At 32.9% G+C, this 21,506-nt stretch overlaps 1 protein-coding gene across 1 annotated transcript in view; it reads right to left on the bottom strand.

Moving 5' to 3' along the window:
* Positions 1-11,095: 11,095 nt before the first annotated feature.
* Positions 11,096-21,506, bottom strand: part of LOC128662692 (pendrin-like) — a 66,085-nt gene continuing 55,674 nt past the window's right edge. Inside the window, exons 15-21 of the mRNA XM_053716575.1 lie at positions 20,375-20,467; positions 20,193-20,288; positions 16,390-16,629; positions 15,789-15,843; positions 15,542-15,687; positions 12,947-13,030; positions 11,096-11,476 (exon numbers count right to left, since the gene is read on the bottom strand). Coding sequence (XP_053572550.1) covers positions 11,453-11,476; positions 12,947-13,030; positions 15,542-15,687; positions 15,789-15,843; positions 16,390-16,629; positions 20,193-20,288; positions 20,375-20,467 — 738 coding nt within the window. The 3' untranslated portion in view covers positions 11,096-11,452. The remainder of the gene's footprint in view (positions 11,477-12,946; positions 13,031-15,541; positions 15,688-15,788; positions 15,844-16,389; positions 16,630-20,192; positions 20,289-20,374; positions 20,468-21,506) is intronic.

Genomic DNA, 21,506 nt, shown 5'->3' with positions numbered 1-21,506 from the left:
ACTTAGCTCCTAGCATGATGATACCAGGCACTGTTTGGTTAAGATTTAATTTTTTTTGAATGTGTGAAGCAAGTTTATGTTTTATTAATATGTTTATACTTCTGTATTATATTTCTTGCTGCTATCTAATGCCTAATAGCAATGCCCTATATTATTTCTGTGGGATTGTCTAATTATTAATCTAGTCATGTTTACACTGTTTCAATTATAAGGGATGTTATCAGATTTAAATACTTATACCTACAGAGCACATCATGACTATATATGCCATGCCCTACAAGGAAATTTTAGTATTTAATCGGAAGTAGAGGATACTTCTTTAAACTAGAGCCATTAGATGTAGTTTATTATCTACGAGATGGGAACTATTGCCGAGCTGCCAAAGGTGCATATATAGCCTATTCTCATTATTTGAGAATTTAAGGGTTATGCCACTACATATACTGAGAGTTTGAATGACTTTTGTCTCCACTAATTAGAATTTGTCTTGGTCTAGGGGCAGGTGTTTATTTGTTTATGTGTTTCACTTTATAACTGTGAGATCCCTATATATTATTTTTCACATGTTGTTAATAAATCATCTCAGTTTTTGTAAAGGGCATAATCTATTTTGGCTTTTGGAAATGTTTATATAGACTCCCAAATTCTTCCATACCTTAATTGTTGTCTAATATGTTTAGGGTCATGACCACTTCACCCAGTCAGTTCAAATTGTTGAGGCTCTCACTAATAATTACATTTTAGATGTCCCTCCTTCTCAATGAACAACAACTCTTTTGATTATATTCCTTGCAAATAATAAGTTTCACAAAAGCTATAGTATATAAAATGGGAGATGAGTTCTTATTATACACTATCTTTTGGTATCATTCTTCATTCCTCCTCTACAATGTTATCACTTGATAATAATATAGAATACCTTTTCCCCCAATATCCCCTTATTTTATGCTTATTACTTATTTAGAATATTTCTAAATTTCAAAGAGATGTTAAAGCATGCTTTAAAAAGAAAATGTGAGGTTTATTCTTGAGTGTTTCAGGTTATTCTGTGATGTAATACATTAATGTGTACCTGTACAATTTATATGAACGATCCTTATTCATATACTACCTGTGATATCACTTATCTGTTGTAACGGATACCAAATTGTTTCTTTGAGTCTGTTTAATCATTATGATCTTTCATTTTATGTACGCATGTGCTAATTGAGATTCAACTTGTCTGTTATACTGTACTTTAAACCTCAATATAAATATAATTTAAAAAAATATCCATCGATAGATTTTTTCAGTGTGATAGTTTATGATTAAATCAATTGACATAGATATTAATAAGGCTTATAATAGGCATTGTTTAACAAAGACAAGCAAATAGAAACAAATAAATATCTGCACGATATTTCCTAAAAATATAAACTTATCAAGTTCGTAGGATGGCCTTATGCTTATCCCAGGTATTCTTAAAGGGACACTAAACCCCCAAAAAATCTTTCATGATTGAGATAGAGAAAACAATTTTAAAAAACATTCCAATTTACTTATATTATCTAAATTGCTTCATTCTTTAGATATCCTTTTTAGAAGAAATAGCAATGCACATGGGTGAGCCAATCACACAAGGCATCTGTGTGCAGCCACCAATCAGCAGCTACTAAGCCTATCTAGATATGCTTTACAGCAAAGGATAACAGGAAAATGAAGCAAATTAGATAATAGAAGTAAATTAGAAGGTTGTTTAAAAATGCAAGCTCTTTCTAAATCATGAAAGAAAAAATGTGGGTTTCATGTCCCTTTAAAGTCCCCCACTGTGTTTGTTATTACCACCTCTTGTTTATTCCATTAATCAATCACCCTTTCTGTAAGTGCTTCCACAAATTACTCCTGAATCTACTACCCTTCAGCTTGGGATAATGACCCCTTGTTCTTGAATTTTTCTTTTTATGAAAAATACTCACCGTCTCAGTCATTAAAGGGACATTCCAGACAAAATTGGACTCCACATGGATGCATTTCAGTTTTGAATAGAAGCATTTTTGTAACATACATGTATTAGCAAAAATGCTTGTAATAAAAGCTATAGCTATTTAAAACGTGTATTTAAGTATGCACTGTTCACCAGCATTTTAAACACAACACTTGCTCAGAGATCTTAAGGTGCTGGTAATGATTTAATCTGTTAATTGCTGACATGATACAAGCCCCACTGACGCTCTGAGCAGCTGGTGCACTGAGAATATGAAGCTATGCTTCACGTGCATGTGCAGAGAAAAAGGTTAACACTAAAACAGTGATAACCTTCACTAAAATCATTTTTGCCAATACATTTATATTGCAAATATGTTTCTATTTAAAGAAGTAATTAATCTATGTGCATTTACATTTTGACCGGAATGTCCCTTTAAGGGGGTGTTTTGGAACAGATCAATATGATTGTCTGATATTTACACATGTGATGACAGTGTCTGTTAGCAGTGCAGATTGTCTATTAAAAAAACTCATGTGCCAGTTGTTTGGTGTTACAAGTTTTTTTATATTCGATGTTGCCTTTATTTTAAACAATTAATGTTGCATTTTTATTATAAGAAAATGTGCTTCCAAGTTTGGAGGCCTTTTGTTTCCACAATTAGAGATCTATAATTGTATTTGCTTAAAGGGACATGAAACCCAAAACATTTCTTTCATGATTCAGATAGAGAATACCATTTTAAACAACTTTCTAATTTATTTCTATTATCTAATTTGTTTAATTCTCTTGGTATAATTTGTTGAAGGAGCAGCAATGCACTACTGGTTTCTTACTGAACACTTGGGTGAGCCAATGACAATTGGTATATATATGCAGCCACCAATCAGCAACGAGAACCTAGGTTCTTTGCTGCCCCTGAGTCTACCTAGATAATCCTTTCAGCAAAGGATAACAAGAGAAGGAAGCAAATGAAATAATATAAGTAAATTGGAAAGCTGTTTAAAATTGTATTCTCTATCTAAATCATGAAAGAAAAATGTTGGATTTCATGTCCCTTTAAGTAAGATAGTGATAGATTGGGTCACAGAAAGTAACCATTATTCTCTTTAAGATACAGAAGAAAACAATATGATTGCCACTTTTCTTTTCAAGCTATAATGCATATATAAAAAGCAATAAAGTACCATATGAAATTAAAAGAAGTTTAGCATGGCATAAATTATGTAAACACTTTGAAGTTAAATGTATTTTATTTGATTGGTTGATTATAGGGGTAACCCTGAATTTCCAGAAGAAGTCTTTAAGAAATGGCAGATGAAAGGAATAATATATATAAAAAGAAAAATGGATTCTGTAATTAGACTAATCACTAATTATAATTGTCATTGAAAAACAATTAAAATGATTTTACATAAACACTGGTCTGTCCTCACCGTCACCAGTGATTCAAATATAGCCTCAGAAGTAGGGATGTTCCTGAATCTGACAGCCAAGCGTGTTGTGAATATAAGAGACAAACTTGTTAAGAGTCAATTTGTTCCATCCCTTTCCAAACATGATTGGATGAAGAAACACATACCTAATGGAAACTTTCCATGTGGAAAATATGTGACATGTAAATACATGAAAAGAACAAAAGTGTTTTCGGGTAATAGTGAAAAAGAATTTTGAATACTCCATTTCTTTAATTGTAACACGGAGGGGGTGGTCTATTTACTTGAGTGTTCTTGCCCCATATTTTATGTTGGTAAAACTAAGAGAACCTTCAAAGACCGTATGAAAGAGCACAGGGATGACATTAAAGACCAAATTCAAACAAGCAGTATAGCTAGACACTATCAATTGAAACATAACAGCAATCCTGAATGTCTCAAATTCACAGGAATTGATAAGGGTCTCCTGCATGGTAGAGGAGGGGACAACGATAAATGCCTTTTCCAAAAGGAATGTAGGTGGATTTACACCCTTAATACTCTCACTCCGTTAGGTCTAAATGAAAAACTTGACATGGCTAGCTTCATATGGTAATTTATAGAATTACGTTCTTCCTACTGAATTGTCCTGGCTCCTATTGTAGTTGGTTTGTCTAGTCTAATACTGTAATTGTTATCATTGTAAGTAATTGCACTGGCACTGTACATTTTGTAGTATGATAAATGTATTTGACATGGTTTGCACCATTAGGTTTACAATGTATCCTATTACACTACATTTCTTGTAATGTCTGTATCTCTTTAAAGTTATGTACGATACATTTTTTTCATTAACTTTGTGGGGGGAGTAAATACAGCTTAAAACTCTGGATCAGGGGATAGGATCCAATAGCCCTGAGGAAGCCCTGTCTACCAATAGACGTTAGGGGTGAAACGTGCGTAGGCATTGGACAACACGATCATGTGACACAACCCTCACAAGGAAGTACGTTGGTTGTAGACGCCATGGACACTGGCGGTCTATTCAAAGGCTACAGTTGTTTTTCTATATACCCGCTTTAAAAGCTATTCCGGACCAGGATTGAACTGGGACTGAGCTAAACTGAAAAACTCAGATAAGTTTATGCAAATACCACTGACATTGTATGCGTTGATTACTATCTTGGGAACTTGCATATTAAGATTCGATATGTCTCAAACAATACCGCAATGTGGAGGGTCGTTGCACTGATGACCTGTTTGTATTGAGACTGCCGCTTGCATATTATGGAAGACCTTGAGTTCCCTTATACATTTGTACAGGGTGGATTGCATTTTTGTAAAAGTGTAATTATGTATGGTTACCTTGTTTGCAACTAATATAGCCATTTTTTCTTGCACTATTTATTGTTAAAACCTTAAAGGTATCACGCTCCACTTAGATCCCTATATCGAACCTGCCCAGGAGTTTCGCTCCTTGACATTTGTCTGGGAGTTACTGCGTGCAGCTGGGGTGTAGTGGTAGCGATGTACCGTATAAGGTATGATGTATGATCTAATTGTGCATTTTAATTACGTACTAATCTAAGGGTTTGTTAGTCACGTGACTTAGCAATGTAATTGTCTTTTTATACTGATTTTGATATGCAATTGATGTATATATTGATGCGTTGCTATAAAGGAAAAATATAATATATATATCCTACATTTGACCTTTTTGTATGTGTCCCAATTATGTGACCATAATAAATATTAATATTTTTATTGCTTAAAAGAGTGCTTGATCCCCTATCTTTTTTGAAGGCACATTTATTATGATGTCCCAATTTTCTCTCTTATAGTCTCTAATTACAAATACTTTTTATAGGGTCTGCACCAATGATATTGTTGACGATACACTACTGGCTTGTATATATATTCTCACTTATATCGACCTTTTGTCCTCTATATTCTTGTCCTCTAGATTCTTTTTGTTTTTTATATATATATATATATATATATATATATATATATATATATATATATATATATATATATCAAATTATGAGCTTAGATACTAACACCATTAAATCTTTCTCAACATTAAAACAATAATTTGATTGATCAAATAAAGATTTTTTTGAGTACCTTCAAATAAGACATTATATTAACTCCTTATTACAACAAAATAGTATTGTTTGGCGTTGGAATAAAGTTGAGCCCTTACTGAACTTGTATAAGAAAGTTCTATTTTCTATACCTCCTCGGTATAAATCTCTGTTATCAATAGAGGGGCAGTCACATCTGTCATTATATAGTCACAATAGTCATATCTAATAATTACAGTACATAGATGCTAAATTTATTGAGAGATCTATTAGAAGAGCAGATTAATCTTTTCTGTAATTTCCATTGAATGAATCCCACTTAAAATTAAAGATACATTTTATTTACACCAAAACAGGGGGCACTGTATGGGAATATCAATTTTAATTTTCAGAAATGTAGCCTAGTCATAGCTGATATAATTCATTTTATCTGGTACATCAATAAAGTTTAAATAAATTGGCTTAAACTATTGGTTAACTAAAACATGAGGGGAAACTTTTAATTTTTATGTTTCATGTAATCTTCTTGTATGATAACAAGGAAGCTGAAACAAATTTTCTAACTGCCAGGAATCTTATTTTAAGAAAAATAAACATGGGCCTAATTTAGGAGAATGGAAGAATCACAAGGTCACGGTTGACCTTGAAGTCACAATTGCGTTTTGAGCAATTTCATACCCCAGTGAATAAAAAAGTAGACAGTAAGAGCTTTCTTAAGAAATGTATTAAAACCCTTCTTTAGAATGATCAAAAACAGATATTATACCTTTTAAAAGAGGCTGGAATAATCCAGCTATTGAATTTACCTTATTTCTCTTGATTCAAGATTCCTGGTTTAGGAGATTTGAGGATAAATTTGCATTTGGGGCAGGTAGAAATATTACATTTTTTAAGGAAAGTCTACTGTAGAATTTGTAATGTTTAAAAAGATAGATAATCCCTTTATTATCCATTCCCCAGTTTTGCATATCCAGCATGGTTATACTTTTTACCTCTGTGATTACCTTGTTTCTAAGACTCTGCAGACTGCCCTCTTATTTTAGTTCTTTTGACAGACTTGCATTTTAGCCAATCAGTGCTGACTCTTAAATAACTCCACAGGAGTGAGCACAGTGTTATCTATATGAAACACATGAACTAGCACTGTCTAGCTCTGAAAAACTGTAAAAATGCAATGAGATAAGAGGGGGGCTTCAATGGCTTTTAGCTTTCAACAAAGAATAAAAAAAGAACAAAGCAGAATTTGATCATAAAAGTAAATTGGAAAGTTGTTTAAAATTGCATGCCCTTTCTGATTCATGATAGTTTAATTTTGACTAGACTGTCCCTATAATTTATTTTATTTTTTGTTAGGAGAAACTGAGAGGAAAAGCAATAGAGAACGGTAAGTTTATAAAAGCTCTCAAATTTAGGGGTTGCATATATGCAACCCACGATTCCTAAGCCTTTGGTCTAAAGGAATATAATTTTACATTGAGATGTTATCATTTAAAGTCAGTTTTAATAATAAATGATTGTCTTGTTTTATTATTTAAATTCTATGACTAATCTATTTGGTCGAAACCGGTCAGACGTTTTTCCTGTGCTCACATATGTTTTGTATGGAGTTCGCTACCTTTTTAATATGAGCTAATAAAGCATTTGGACGTTTTAACTCCTGGTATCCAGTGACCCCTTCTTCATTTGCTTGGATTTCTTTGGGAGTTTGTTTTAGATATTAAGTGAGTGTTGTGACTCTATTTTCATGTATCAGGAAATGTATAGGATATCCTCAATGGAACTTTTGTAAATTTGGATAAAAATACAGAGGACTGCCTATCTCTTTATCTATTTTTTTATTTTTCTTTAGTGGGTTTACTGATAACTGTTAGAATTGAAATTATATTGTATATTGATATTTGATAACTAATAAAAAAAGAAACAGTGCTTATATTTCTCTGGAAGAAGTAACTGTATATGGCACACTAATGTTTCAGGTTTCCTTCAGAAAGCTATGAGTGATTTGTTTTTTGCATACTGCATTACATATTCTTAAAGAGCATTAAATACAGTAGAATTGCATAATCAACAAACACATATTAAAAAGATAATGCAAAAGCACTTAGTTTGAATTTAAAATGAGCAGAATATTTTTTTTTCTGACAAATTTCAGTTAGTTAAATTTTTTCTTCCCTCTGCATCATGTGACAGTTATCAGCCAATTACAAAATGCTTATACGTATATACTGCAAATTCTTGCACATTCTCAGTAGGAGGCCTCAGAAAGTGTGCATAAACAAATATTGGGCACATTTTGATAGTCAAAGTAAATAAGAGAGTTGTTTAAAACTGCATATCTGAATCATGAAAGTTTAATTTTGACTTTAGTGTTCCTTTAAAGGGACATGAATATCAATGTTAAATGTTTATGGTTCAGGTAGATCCTCATCATGCAATTTTAAGGAACTTTTTTTTATTTACTTCTGTTATCAATTTTGTTTTTTCTTATAGCATCCTTTGTTGAAAGCATACTTAGGAAGCCTCAGAAGTAGTAATGCAGTACTGGGAGCTAGATGGTGATTGGTGGCTCCACACATCTGCATCTTGTCATTGGCTCACCAGATGTATTTTTCTAGCTCCCTGTAGTTTCCTTTTTGCTATGTAGCTCACTTTAACTATGTATTTAACCCATTTGTAGCACTTAAAAACATTGTTATATATAAGCAATAACACATTAAATCATTTTCTTTTTGTATGTTCCTTTAAATATAAGTTTCATAGTGTGTTTTATTCTGTGTGGAGATGTATATGCTCTCTTTATAAAAGTAATGTATTTTTCAGCAGATGTATGGTGTGATAGTGTAATGAGAATGGAAATAAATTAAATCAAATGTCTCTAATGTATTACTGTAGAGGATATTGACACAAAACTCATTAAAATACATCATATATTTTTAAACACCATACACTTTTAATGTGACAGCATTATAACTAGAATAAAAGATTATCATGTTCCACAATTCAATAGCACTTTTAATTTTTTTATTTACTTTAGGTTTTTTTTAACAGTTGAGATAACCCCAATTATATAGCAGTATATAGCAGTAATTTCAAATAAAAAATATATACTTCATATGCTTTAAGAAATGTTTTAATATAATCGCTTATAACTACTAATTGTAATAAGTATTAATTAATTGCAATAAAATGTAAGGAATATAAATACATTATTCATTTTTTTTTTCCTTTTATTGTGTTTTTACTGCACCTTTCACTTAACTGAATAAACAAAAATTATTTTATTTTTGATAATATCATAATTACTGATTGGTTGTTCTAAACTTGTATGCAGTTAAATACATGTAATATTATTTAGTTATGTATTTATGTTTGCTAGTTCAGATAACTATAGTGATTTTTTTTTAACAATAGATAGATAGATAAATAGAAAGATAGATAGACACACAGACAGATAGATAGATAGATAGATAGATAGATAGATAGATATGTTTTTAGTGTGCTTTTAGAATATGACAGTACTTCACATAAAGGATGCATACATTTATAGACAGAAATAAATATTATACTAAATAAGTAAATTATTTGTCAAATAGGTACATATGAGAACTTAAAATGTTCATTAAGTGCATAGACATATTCATATTAAAGTTTCATTAAAGCAATTAAAACATTATTGTTTTTTAAAATTCTAATATTCAGGAAATAATTAGTCGCTTGTAAAATAATTAGATCTCCAATAGAATGTTAAATATTCATAAACGCACAAAGTTAAAAGATAATTAACCAAATATAATATTATTAGTATCCCAAAAAGATGTCTGATTAATTTAAAGTGCAAAAACTATAATTTAGTTAGATATTCTTCTTGCTAAAGTTAACACTTAACACATATCTAACTATATGTAAATACAACCATACTTTTCCTGTAAAGACTGCTTTGTATAATGTAATAGAAAAATATTTCTAATTTTATTGCATTTGGCGCCGTACTGTAATTTCTATCTTGTACTCAATTAGCACCTTATTTTATCTAATCTAATATTGATTTTTTTCCAGGATTTTCTTTTTATGTATGATATGAATGCTGTAAGTATGATCTTCAGTCTTGTATAACTCATCTACTACTTATTACTAATCTATTACCTCTTCTGCATTATTATCTCTTCAACCATTTTTTCTCCTCTCCTCCCTTGTCCACTCACTTGTTCTTTACTAAATTTACCTTCTGACATTAGATCAATACATGTTAAGATGAGGGTTGGCAACTGGTGCTGCAGGTGACAACTACAACTTTGGGACCATCATACATTATATCTGTACACTGATGGTAATCATGCTGAATTGTATATTGATGGAAAGTACCTATAATAATGAGCATACAGCACTGTATAATGGCTTTGAGAAGCTATGTGCTACATATGGAACAGGCTTCTATGTATAATGATAATGAGAACTTAAACACTGGTAATGAGTATTTTGCCCTATTTAATGATGATGAAAACTTAAAGGGACGTTGTACTCAAAAATGTTTTATCATCCATATAAAAAATTAAAAGATTTTAAATATGTTTCTAATTTTATATAATATATAAGTGGCTATTATGCACTTACAGCTACTGTTTTGTTTTTTTCATGTAGATTTACTTTCTATAAATGGACGTATTTAACAGGAAGTTTCTATCAGCCAATGAGCATTGGCAGGAATTACCGAGAAGCAACATGGAAGTACTGATACAGCTGTGTAAGCCTCAATACAAATTGAAACAGCTATTACTAAAGATTTTGGTTTTCCATACAAAAAAGAAATTCAACACATTTATATGGTGCTCTTTCATATTGATGACAGTTTCCTTTTAGCACAGACTGATAAAGAGTATAATGTACTATATAATGATGTTGAGTTATGTTCTTTGCCTCATAACTATCAGCCCCTCAGTGTACTAAACCAGTCTTCACCCCCTTTTTTTCTTTACCTCCACTCATTTCTCTGTCCAATACATCTCCCCAAATCTCCCCAGGCTTTTTTGTATTTTCTCCACCTCCTCTCCCATTTCTCTTCTCCGTTGTGTTTCTCCATAACAGTTCCTCTTCCTCCTTTTCCTCTTTTAAAGTATGTATAGTGCTTTTTTTGTCTCTTTCATTCTTCTTTCTGCTCCCAAATCTGTGTCCATCCCCCAATTTTTTTTTCTTTCAACCCAATTTCAGTCACATTATTTAAATTGGGATCTGCTGTTTATTGCTTCCTTTGACTCTTTTTTATTTCTCTTTGTATCCCTTCGCTTTGTCCATATTTTAATCCCTTTCCTTCTATTTACATCCCCCCCTTTGCCTATCCCATCAATTGTCATTATACATTATATCATTATGTTTGCAGCTCCCAAATTGTTGTCATCTCTGACACTCACCAATTAGCCTGCGCTCCTACTCCCACCCTTGAACCATAATTAAAAGCTTAAAATGACATCACTGATTAACCCTTCATGTATCTACCCTTTTGCAATTTAACAGCTATGTATTAATTGGAATCAAGGGATTTTACTGTCCCTAATAACTCAGATTGAAGATGTTTAGGCTACAACTAGCATTAGAAACATAAACTATATAACTATTATAATCAAATGACCATTAGATTATTGTGTATATTTTATAACCCTGTATTACATGTTTGATGTCCCCAGAATATTATTGGTCTGTTTACTTCTTCAGAATGGGTTTATTTTGCAGTTTTCTAGACATATGAATAAACTTCTCAGTCATTTATGGAAGAAAGGATGCAGCACTGACAGTCCAGTATCTGTATGAAACATTGTGTGATCCAAAAGGTGTCAGCCATTATACTGTGAAATGATGGTGAACAGGATATGGGCATATACTGGCAAACATAAACATGAGTAGATAAAAGTTAATGTCTAGTTGTTGAATCCAGGGATTAAATATTTGAGAATAAATACTCCCCATCCCTGTGTAGTATAGCCAGTATTCAGTCTTCATGAAGCAAGAGTTCTCAGAGACTGTGAAACAAAAAAAAAGGAACAAAATGAAGTTCATGGCCATTTACCATACTGAGTAGTTTTAAGCATCATCCTATTGCAATATATCGCATTTATCACCCTCACTCTCTGTGCTATAAGAGGCTATTATGTAGGGCAAGAAATAGAAAAGCAATAATCCTACAACATTTGTATGTGCACAAATAGTATAAAGATATGACTTCACATAGCGTGTCATAGGCAAAGTACTGGACTGTCCCAACCGTCAATCCACACAAATACAAATGTACTAACCCCCTTCTTATTTCACTACTATCTCCATATGTACGTATACAACACATCTTGGTTATTTGAAATACAGTTTAAAATGGGGGGGCCCTTGAGGGTACCTAGGAGTCTATAATCCACTTAGGAGAAGATTGTACTCAATATTTGTGGTTTGCACATTCTAAACAAAGCAATTATAAAATGCATTAGTTGTTTTTTTGTATTTATTTTTTTTATTTTTTAACGCATGGACAAGAACACTTTTTTGCTATTGTGAATCTTTTTGTTTATAAATGCTAACTATATCACTATCTTGTAATTAAAACTATATTAACCAAAATATTTTTTTCTTCAGATTTTAATGAATGAATTGCTAGAATTTCTTGAATTAATTCTCCCTGAATGGTTTACAAGTACTGTAAGATTATAAGGTGCAATTGTATAAATATTATATTTTGTGAAATAGTGGTATCAAAGAGGTAATGGATATCTGTACATAAATATAACACAATGTAGTAAATGCATTTAAAGGGACACTGAACACAATTTTTTTCTTTTGTAATTCAGAAAGAACATGCAATTTTAAGCAACTTTCTGATTTACTCCTATTATCAATTTTTCTTTGTTCTCTTGCTATCATTATTTGAAAAAGAAGGCATCTAAGCTATTTTTTGGTTTCAGTACTCTGGACAGCACTTTTTTATTGGTGGATGAATTTATCCACCAATCAGCAAGGACAACCCAGGTTGTTCACCAAAAATGGGCCGGCATCTAAACTTACATTCTTGCATTTCAAATAAAGATACCAATAGAATGAATAAAATTTGCTAATAGGAGTAAATTAGAAAGTTGCTTAAAATTTCATGTTCAATCTGAATCACGAAAGAAAATTTTTGGGTACAGTGTCCCTTTAAGAATACACATTTTTAACAATAAAATACAATAGAAGAGTGTATAACATCCAAGGAGGAGAAAAGGAAAAATAATGAAAAGAGAGGGAGGTTAAAGAAAAATAGGACATAACAGTTTTATTGGATGCAAATTACCCAAATATCCAATTCTTTAATGAGACTATATAACCTTAGGAGCAACTATAAGAAATTTTTGTTTAAAAAAAAAAAAAGATTAAATATCACAAATATATATATTGCCAAGTATCTCCAAAAGTACACTCATCCTGAGCTTTTAAAATAAGTTATCCACTGAAAATTAACAATACTTTACCTGTTCTGGGTCATCAAACTCAGGGTCATTTGGATCGATATCAGTGAATTCCAGAGGTTCTTTTGATTCTTGCATAAGGGAAATCTTACAGAGAAAAAAAAATAGAAATGAGCCTACATTTCAACTCAAGGACAAATTGATTAGAAATGTGATAATCAAATGCATCATTTATACATAGCAGTGTAACTATTGTTTTATCAATGCTGGTGAAATTCTTAATAAAAATGTTGTAAATCAATTACAAAGTAGTTTATATGCGCTGTAAATTTTAAGAAACATAAAGTGTAATAACCCATTAAGGCCTAGATTACAAGTGAAGTACAAAAATATTTGCAGCATTGTGCGTTAACATTGCTTGATCTCAATCAATAGCTCTTCTATTTTTTTAGCACTCAAGCTATAGTCTAGTGAGCGTTAACATCTACATGTCAGATAACATAGGTGTACTAAAGCCCTCACATAATATACTTCTAAGGGGATATGCAACAAAATTGATGTTGGATAACGATTGAGCTCTAAACAAGATTGCACTAAGCTGAGGCTGTGCTAAGCAGATGGTGCACAAGTGGTGGATTACTTCATTATTTCTGTACTAGACTATTAATACAGGTTTACTTTAAGTCTTAAAAAGCACTACATTTTCAAGAAGTATTTTGGATTATGCTTGAGCACAACACAACTCACAACTTGTAATACAAGTCCAATGAGCACCATAATATCGCTCCCTGCACTATTCAAGTATAGGGCAAACTAAAAAAGTGTCGGACGCGTTATGGTGCTTTGGTTAAAATATTTATTATATATATATATATTTATATAGCACAGTGTATTATATTGTTCCCATGATTTAACTATTTTGTGCGCACAAAATATTGGTCCCAAAGATGCAGTTACATTGTGCGCACAAAATAGTTAATTTGTGTGCATAATGTTACTGTATAATCATGACTGCAGTTTCCTCCTCTTCTCTTACGTATGCGGGGTGTGTCCTCAAAGATCCCACATGACACAATTGCTGATTGTCTATAATGGGCGGTGGAGGAGTTGCTAACTAAGACACATGCCCGGTGGATGCGTTATTAAATCACTACTTCTTCAATAGTAACTGCTGACCTGAAATACTATTGTGACAAAGATCTGCATCACTGTTATAAAGCCACCCTAATATCTTAAGTATCTGTTGTGAAATGTGGCATAGGAAATCTGGTGAACAAGTGAGAGGTGACAGAAATATTTCCTCTTCAGCACCGTCCTAAGGGGTTAATGCAGAGGAAATATTACTGTCGCCTCTCACTTGTTCACCAGATTTCCTACGCCACATTTCACAATAGATGATTAAGATATTTGGGTGGTTTTATAACTGTGATGCAAATCTTTGTGACAATAGTTTTTCAGGTCAGCAGTTACTATTGGAGTTGTAGTGATTTAATAACGCATCCACCAAAAGTGTGTCTTATAGTTAGCAACCCCTCTACCGGCCGTTATAGCCAATCAGCAATTATGTCATGTGGGATCTGTGAGGACACGCACTGCATACGTAAGAGAAGAGGAGGAAACTGCAGCCATGATTATACAGTTACATCAAGCACACAAATTAACTATTTTGTGCGCACAATGTAACTGCATCTTTTGGACCAATATTTTGTGCACACTCCTTTATGATTGTTGCAAGCGCAGAAAATAGTTAAATCATGGGAACAATATAATACACTGTGCTCACAATGTAATACATTGTGAGCACTGTGTATTATAACGTTGCCACAATTTAGCGTAGGAACGTTTAATTTATTTTTTACAGTGACACCGGTGGGGCTCCGTAGACTTCTGAGTGCTGACCCTGCTACATTTTGCACAGTGATTGCTTGATCAAGGCAGGAGTTAATTTTGTTCCCTAACTGGTTACAGTTAAGAAGAAAAGGAATTAATTCTCAATAAGCGTTTTAATGTTTCCATGGATAACGAAAATCAAGTATATTTTCAAAAAAAATGCATTGTCTGAAATGCACTTTTGTATGCAGATAAATATTGTGCTTAAAGGGACAGTAAAGTCAAAATTAAACTTAAATGGATTGAATAGAGTATGACATTTTAAACAATTTTCCATTTTATTTCTGTTAACAATTTTGCTTAGTTCTCTTGATATCTAAGAAATCCCACATGAACTCAGAAGTGTGCATGTGTCTTAAGCTACATGGCAGCAGTGTTTGCACCATTGTTTATAGCTATGTTATAGGAAGTTACAAACGCTGCTGCAATAGAATGCTAAAGACATGTGTACACTCAAAAAGCTCTTATCAGCCTACCTCGGTTTAATTACAACAAAGGATAACAAGAGAACAATGCAAATTTGATAATAGAAGTAACATGGAATGCTCAATCTGAATCATGAAAGTTTAATTTTGACTGTACTGCCCCTTTAATTTCTAATATGTAATATGTATGTATAAAAACAAATTAAATTATCTTTCAAGAGTTTCTCAGATTTAATAGACTGGCAGATAAGACAGACAGACAGATAGAGACTTACAAACATATAGTATTAAGTCCTACTGTAACATTTCAGACCTTACAATAATTTAAAGCCAATCATATTACCTTTTCCAGAAGAGGATCATGCCCATCACTGTACTTTATCTTGTCTTCTATGTACAGTACAGCATCATGCACCGTCAAGAAAAAGATGTCCGGCTTGATGACATCATCAAAGAATAAACACGTCTCCATTTTTGCTAAGACTTGATCTGTAACAGCAAATTAATCTAAGTTGTGTAATAGGAATGACAATAATTGTTTCATAAAATTCTATTATAGAAGATGCAAAAAATATATAAAGGAAATTTACCATCATATGCAGCAATGTATACATCTACATCAATTCTCTTAAATTCTTTAAATATCTGTAAAGGAAATTAAATTATAGTTACAGTTTTAATACAGTTTGTTACTGGCAAAACATAATGTTAACCATTGCACTGGTTTAGTTTGCTCATAAAAGAACATTTTGATTTTGATACTGACATGCTTAGCATGCTACAGCCGCCCTGATTGGCCCAGCGAGCTGTGGGGGTGTAGCATATAACAAGAGAGGGAGTTAATTGGCTCCCTGCACATGCACTATGTCCAGGACTCTTTCTTACTGATCTCAAAGATTTCAGAAGAACATAGATCTTTATCATCAATAAGTGATACTCATTTGTGTTATGGTGGAGAAACTGGAGATTAAAAGCCTCCATTACATAAAAGTAAGAGACATAGAATAATTGTATAGAATATTAGCAAATCCAGCTTAGATACTGTTTGCTTTTCCCAGGAGTACTCTGTATACATCGTTAACAATGCCCCACGGAATCTGGGTAAAATATGCAAATTGGATATATAACTGGATGAAGCTACAGAGATGAGATGGCCTTCATAGGGTTATTCTATTATATATTAGTACTCACCACTTTAAGTGTCCTTACGGCAACAACATCAAGGAAAGTTATCTGTGCAAAGTCAAAAACAATGCTGTGAATGGAGACTTTAGGGACAGACACTTTGACAGGAAGCTCTGAGTTCCAGTCTACTTGTATCTCAACTTCTTTTGTTTGCACTACTTGATTATCTTCTTCTTCTTGATCTTCAGGATCATCATCTGGCTCAAAAGCCTCATTATCAGTACCTGGGTCACTGATGATACCGTTCTGCAAGAGACACATAGATTTCCTTAAATTTGTAGTTATAAAATAAAAACTAAAAACAAATAAGATGTAAGTTCTATATAATGATAAGTAGAATAGTTTTGAGCTGAAGTGGTACCAGAACTAGAGTAAGTTAATTTAACATATTTTTTGTGTGTTACATCAGATTTTTTTTTTTTTTAAATGTATGACAGATTTCATTATTTTATAAAACAGATATTCATAGGCCACTACCTATTAATTGAGCTATATGAGTTTTTTTACCAGCCAATTACCTTCTACCACATGGATCAGTTGTAACCTTACTGTTCAATATCAAAATAAACAATTTTAACAACCTTTTTTTTCATGCAAGAAATATTGAGGGCTAGATTAGAAGTGGCACGCTAATGTTAACGTGGGATACAATAAGCAATATTGGGACCATGCTGACTAGCGTGCATATTACAAGTTGAAAGTAAACTGTTGTACTGGAGCGCAAACAAGATTAAAGCACCTGACGACCTAACGTAAAGTGTAAGGGTTAAAACAATGTTCACCAAACACATAAAAAACACATAAAATTAACTATTACACTCATAAATACACTTTTTTTAATAAGGTTTAAAAGGGATATGGTATATGGCAAGGTATTTGACTAGAAAGGGCTATAACGTGTGTGTGTGTATATATATATATATATATATATATATATATATATATATATATATAAAATATATTTAAAAATAAAAATATTTTTTTTCTATGTGAAGAACATTGGAATGTAAACTATTCATTACTACTTTCGACTTTAGAGCTGTTGGTCTAATGCAGTGTTGGGTTGGCGGGCAAGCAATAAGTGTTAGGCTTTTTTTATGAACAGTGTGCCCCATTGAAGTCTATGGGGGAAGAAGTTAACGCGGTCGAGATATCCGAAGCCCTGAAATTAATGTGCATCAGACTTTCACTTGTGCGCTATCTTTTTACTTTGAAGAGTGAAAAATGTGTTAGCGCGCCACTTGTAATCTGGCCATCAATGATTAATATAGATTGGCCAACTGGTTTGCATCATAAACTAAAATGTATGCTCATTTTGCCATTAGTTGAACAGGATAGGCTGGTCATGTTTTCTGTTTTAAATTGTTTTTATTAACAATATAATTTATTGTGTGCACACATAAGGAATGTTCTAATATTGAAAATAATTAGCGTACAAGACAAGTGGAGAAATCATTTTAAAGGATATTTTAACAAATATAAATTGTTAATTTGAATTACTTTCCATTTAATAAATGTGTGATTCCAAGAGAATACTATGGGCTCCATTTATCAAGTTTAAGGCCGCCTTCTGTGCAGACTCACTTGAGCAAGCCTGCAGCTAATAATTTCAAAGCAGTCGTCATCAGACAGCTGCTTTCTAACCTGTACATCAGCTGTGCATATTAAAATCACACTGAAAAAGTTCACCCGGTCCCTGGGTGATTGACAGCCCCTGCTCGTGAGCCATTGGACTAGTGTGAGCAGGGAGTAGCATTGCACAAGCAGCCACTTGTGCAATGTTAAATGCAGGCAGCGTACTACTGCCCGCTGGCTGCAATGTTGGATGGGCAGGTTTGTGAAAGCAAACCTTGTCTATTGAATTGTTAAATGGGGCCCTTACCTTAAAGGGACAGTATACACTCATTTTCATATAACTGCATGTAATAGACACTACTATAAAGAATAAGATGCACAGATACTGATATAAAAATCCAGTATAAAACTGTTTAAAAACTTACTTAGAAGCTCTCAGTTTAGCTCTGTTGAAAAGGTAGCTGGAAAGCCAACTTCAAGTAGGAAATAAGACACTCCCCCCTCCCCCTTCTTTTGCATATGAAAAGACCCTTTACACAAACAGGAGCAAGCTGGAGTAGGTAGCTGACGGTATTCTCATAAATCTTTGGGGCTTGGTTAGGAGTCTGAAAATCAGCACAATGTTATTTAAAAATATGCAAAACTATACATTTAAAAAAAAAAAAAAAAACTTTATGGGCTATATAAATAGATCATCTACAAAACATTTATGCAAAGAAAAAATGAGTGTATAATGTCCCTTTAAGGCACATAGAATTAATAGATTAACTGTGGAAATCTGTAATTGGGTAAGATAAGAAGAGTTGGCTAACACATGCACTTCCAGGGGCTAGCAGGAGACATCTGGTGAGCCAATGACAAGAAATTACAAACAAATGGAGGAGTGTGCGCTGAGTAATACACCAAGCTCCAAAATATACCTAAGTATCCCCCACATTAGGTAAAAGGTGAAATGCAATCAAACGTAAGCTAGGAGCGCCAAGGCTAAAGGTGTAAATCAATATTACAGGATCTGTAAAAAAGTGAGTTACTTCAGGAAATTACAGAAATACTTGTGATGGGCAAGATAAAGGTGCATATGCAGATTTAATATACAAACAAAGAGTAAAAGCTATGGCAGAAAATTCATACCCACAAACATTTCATAAAAATTCCATAAAAATCGGACGTCTCCGATATATACAGATAAAATAAATAGCCCTAAATATTGCCACCACATAAAGGACAGTCAGAGGAGAAAGTCCAATAATGAGCCACTGATTTTAAGTAGTCCCAAAAAAACAATAAGTATCCAGGCCGGTTAATATACTGTTAGCAGTCCCCGGTAAATGGGTGTCTATTACCTTATTTCTTCAGGGTAAAGTCCTGGTATAATAGACTCACAGATTGCTCCGCTTTCGTGAAGATTCGGGTGTGTAGCCATTATGGTCATATGTGTGGGAGCTGTCTGGATACTTCAATCCTATTGGCTAGAAGTGGTTTCTTTCAAAACCAAAGCGATTTCCCAGCTGATTAATCTATATATCCTTACTGTAGTAGAGTTACGTATCCGCTCTTAAGTGCACTTAGCACGCAGGATACCTTGGAGTACTTGTAAAAGCTTTTTTGACAGGAAACTTATTCGGCAGAAATATGTAGATACAGCCACAGGCTCCAGGTGTCTGTGCTGATTCGCCTGTCTCGGCTTAAAGTCTACCTGTATCAGGGTCCCAGCAAACAGCTGCGCTCTTTATATTAGAGATGTCGAATCTTCAGAATATATAGATTATTTATACTGCAACTCATTAATAAAACATCAACGCATTTCTCCCTTCGTAAGAGCTTTTTCAAGATGAAGGTGTTGAGAGCCAATGACAAGAGACATATGTATATAGCCACCAATTACCAGCCAGCTATATGGCAACAGCTGTTATACACTTTTGAGGACTAGATAGCATCATTGTTTGCACCGTGTTTGTATAACATTGTTAAAAATATTGTTGGAAAACGGCTACCATGAAGAGTTGCAAACATACAAGCTATTGAGCCTACACTAGGTATGTTTTTCAATAAAGGATACAAAGTAATTGATAATAGAAGTAAATATGACCTTTTTTCAAAATTCTATTATCTTTCTGAATCACAAAGAAAAATTTGGGGTTTATGTCCTTTATAACCAATGATAGCTCAGAACGCCAATTTCAGTTGAATCTATTGTGTTCTATTATTAAGACATAAATTAATATCAAGCTCACCTTTGTTGCCTTTAATTGTCCTTTCTTGATAAGTTTATGAATCTTCCTCAGGGCTTTAGTCCTCTTGTTGAAAACTTTGACAGCATCAAATCCAACCTGATAAAAATTCATAGACAATATGGATATTCCTGGATGTTTATCTTTACAGAATGTATTTTAGTGCGCTTTACAAATGTACTCACAATTGATTGTATGCCATTTCTCAGACCTTCAATATTCCCATAGAAAATTCCACTAGTAAACCTAACAATTTTAACTCCTTCTGGCTCAACAACCTGTGAGAAAAAAATGATGTTAATGCTTTAGTGATGAATAATATTATACTCTTGCTTTCTACAGTGGTTCCAGCCTCAATTCTTAATATGCTTCCAGGATATTGCTGCTTTAGACAATATGACCAAGCTATCGTGACAATATATTCATGTATTCCACATATGCATAAAAATGAACTAGGGTTGGCAGGTATCATTTTGTTCTTTCATTATTCGGATAGAGCAAGCAATTTTAATCAACTTTCTAATTTACTCCTATTATCAATTTATCTTCATTCTCTTGGTATCTTTATTTGTAAAGAAGGAAAGAAAGCTTAATAGCCGGCCCATTTTTGTTCAGCACCCTGGATAGTGCTTGCTGATTGGTGGCTACATATAGGTGCTGAACCTAAAATGGGCTGGCTCCTAATCTTTCATTCCTGCTTTTCAAATAAAGATACCAAGAGAATAAAGATAAATTGATAATAGGAGTAAATTAGAAAGTTGATTCAAACTACATGCTCTATCCGAATCATGAAAGAAAAAATTTGGATTTATTATTCCTTTAAATAGGTAACATGTCTTTAAAGGGTTGTTTATCTGACATGGGCATATACTGATATACAGATGCTTGAGGGCAATGGGGTTTAGTATCCCTTTAATTAATCATCTAAAAGTGACAAAACATATCTGTAAAAAGCTGTCTAGAAAATATCACATGAACATCTCTGTTGGTAAAAAGGAAGATATTTTACCTCAAAATTTCTATGAGCAGTTATTCATCAACTACTTTTTACTGTCATCTGCATTGTAGGAAATAAAATAGCCAACCAGTATCATCAGTGTTGAGTTTACACCTTGCTATACTGTGATCTTTTGGTATTTTACCATAATCTCACAAGAGTTCATAGTAAATTTCCATAAACCGAGGAGAGAAATAAAGTGATTGTTGCTTCACATACCAGATGCATGCTCTCTTGAAAGTCCCTTTACACGGTAAGGTAAAATATCTTCCTTGTTTACATACAAATGTTTATGTGGTATTTTCTAGTCAGAATTGTAC

This window comes from Bombina bombina, chromosome 6 (genome assembly GCF_027579735.1).
Source record: "Bombina bombina isolate aBomBom1 chromosome 6, aBomBom1.pri, whole genome shotgun sequence".
Classification (NCBI taxonomy): domain Eukaryota; kingdom Metazoa; phylum Chordata; class Amphibia; order Anura; family Bombinatoridae; genus Bombina; species Bombina bombina.
This window is presented reverse-complemented; position numbering and strand designations above follow the sequence as displayed.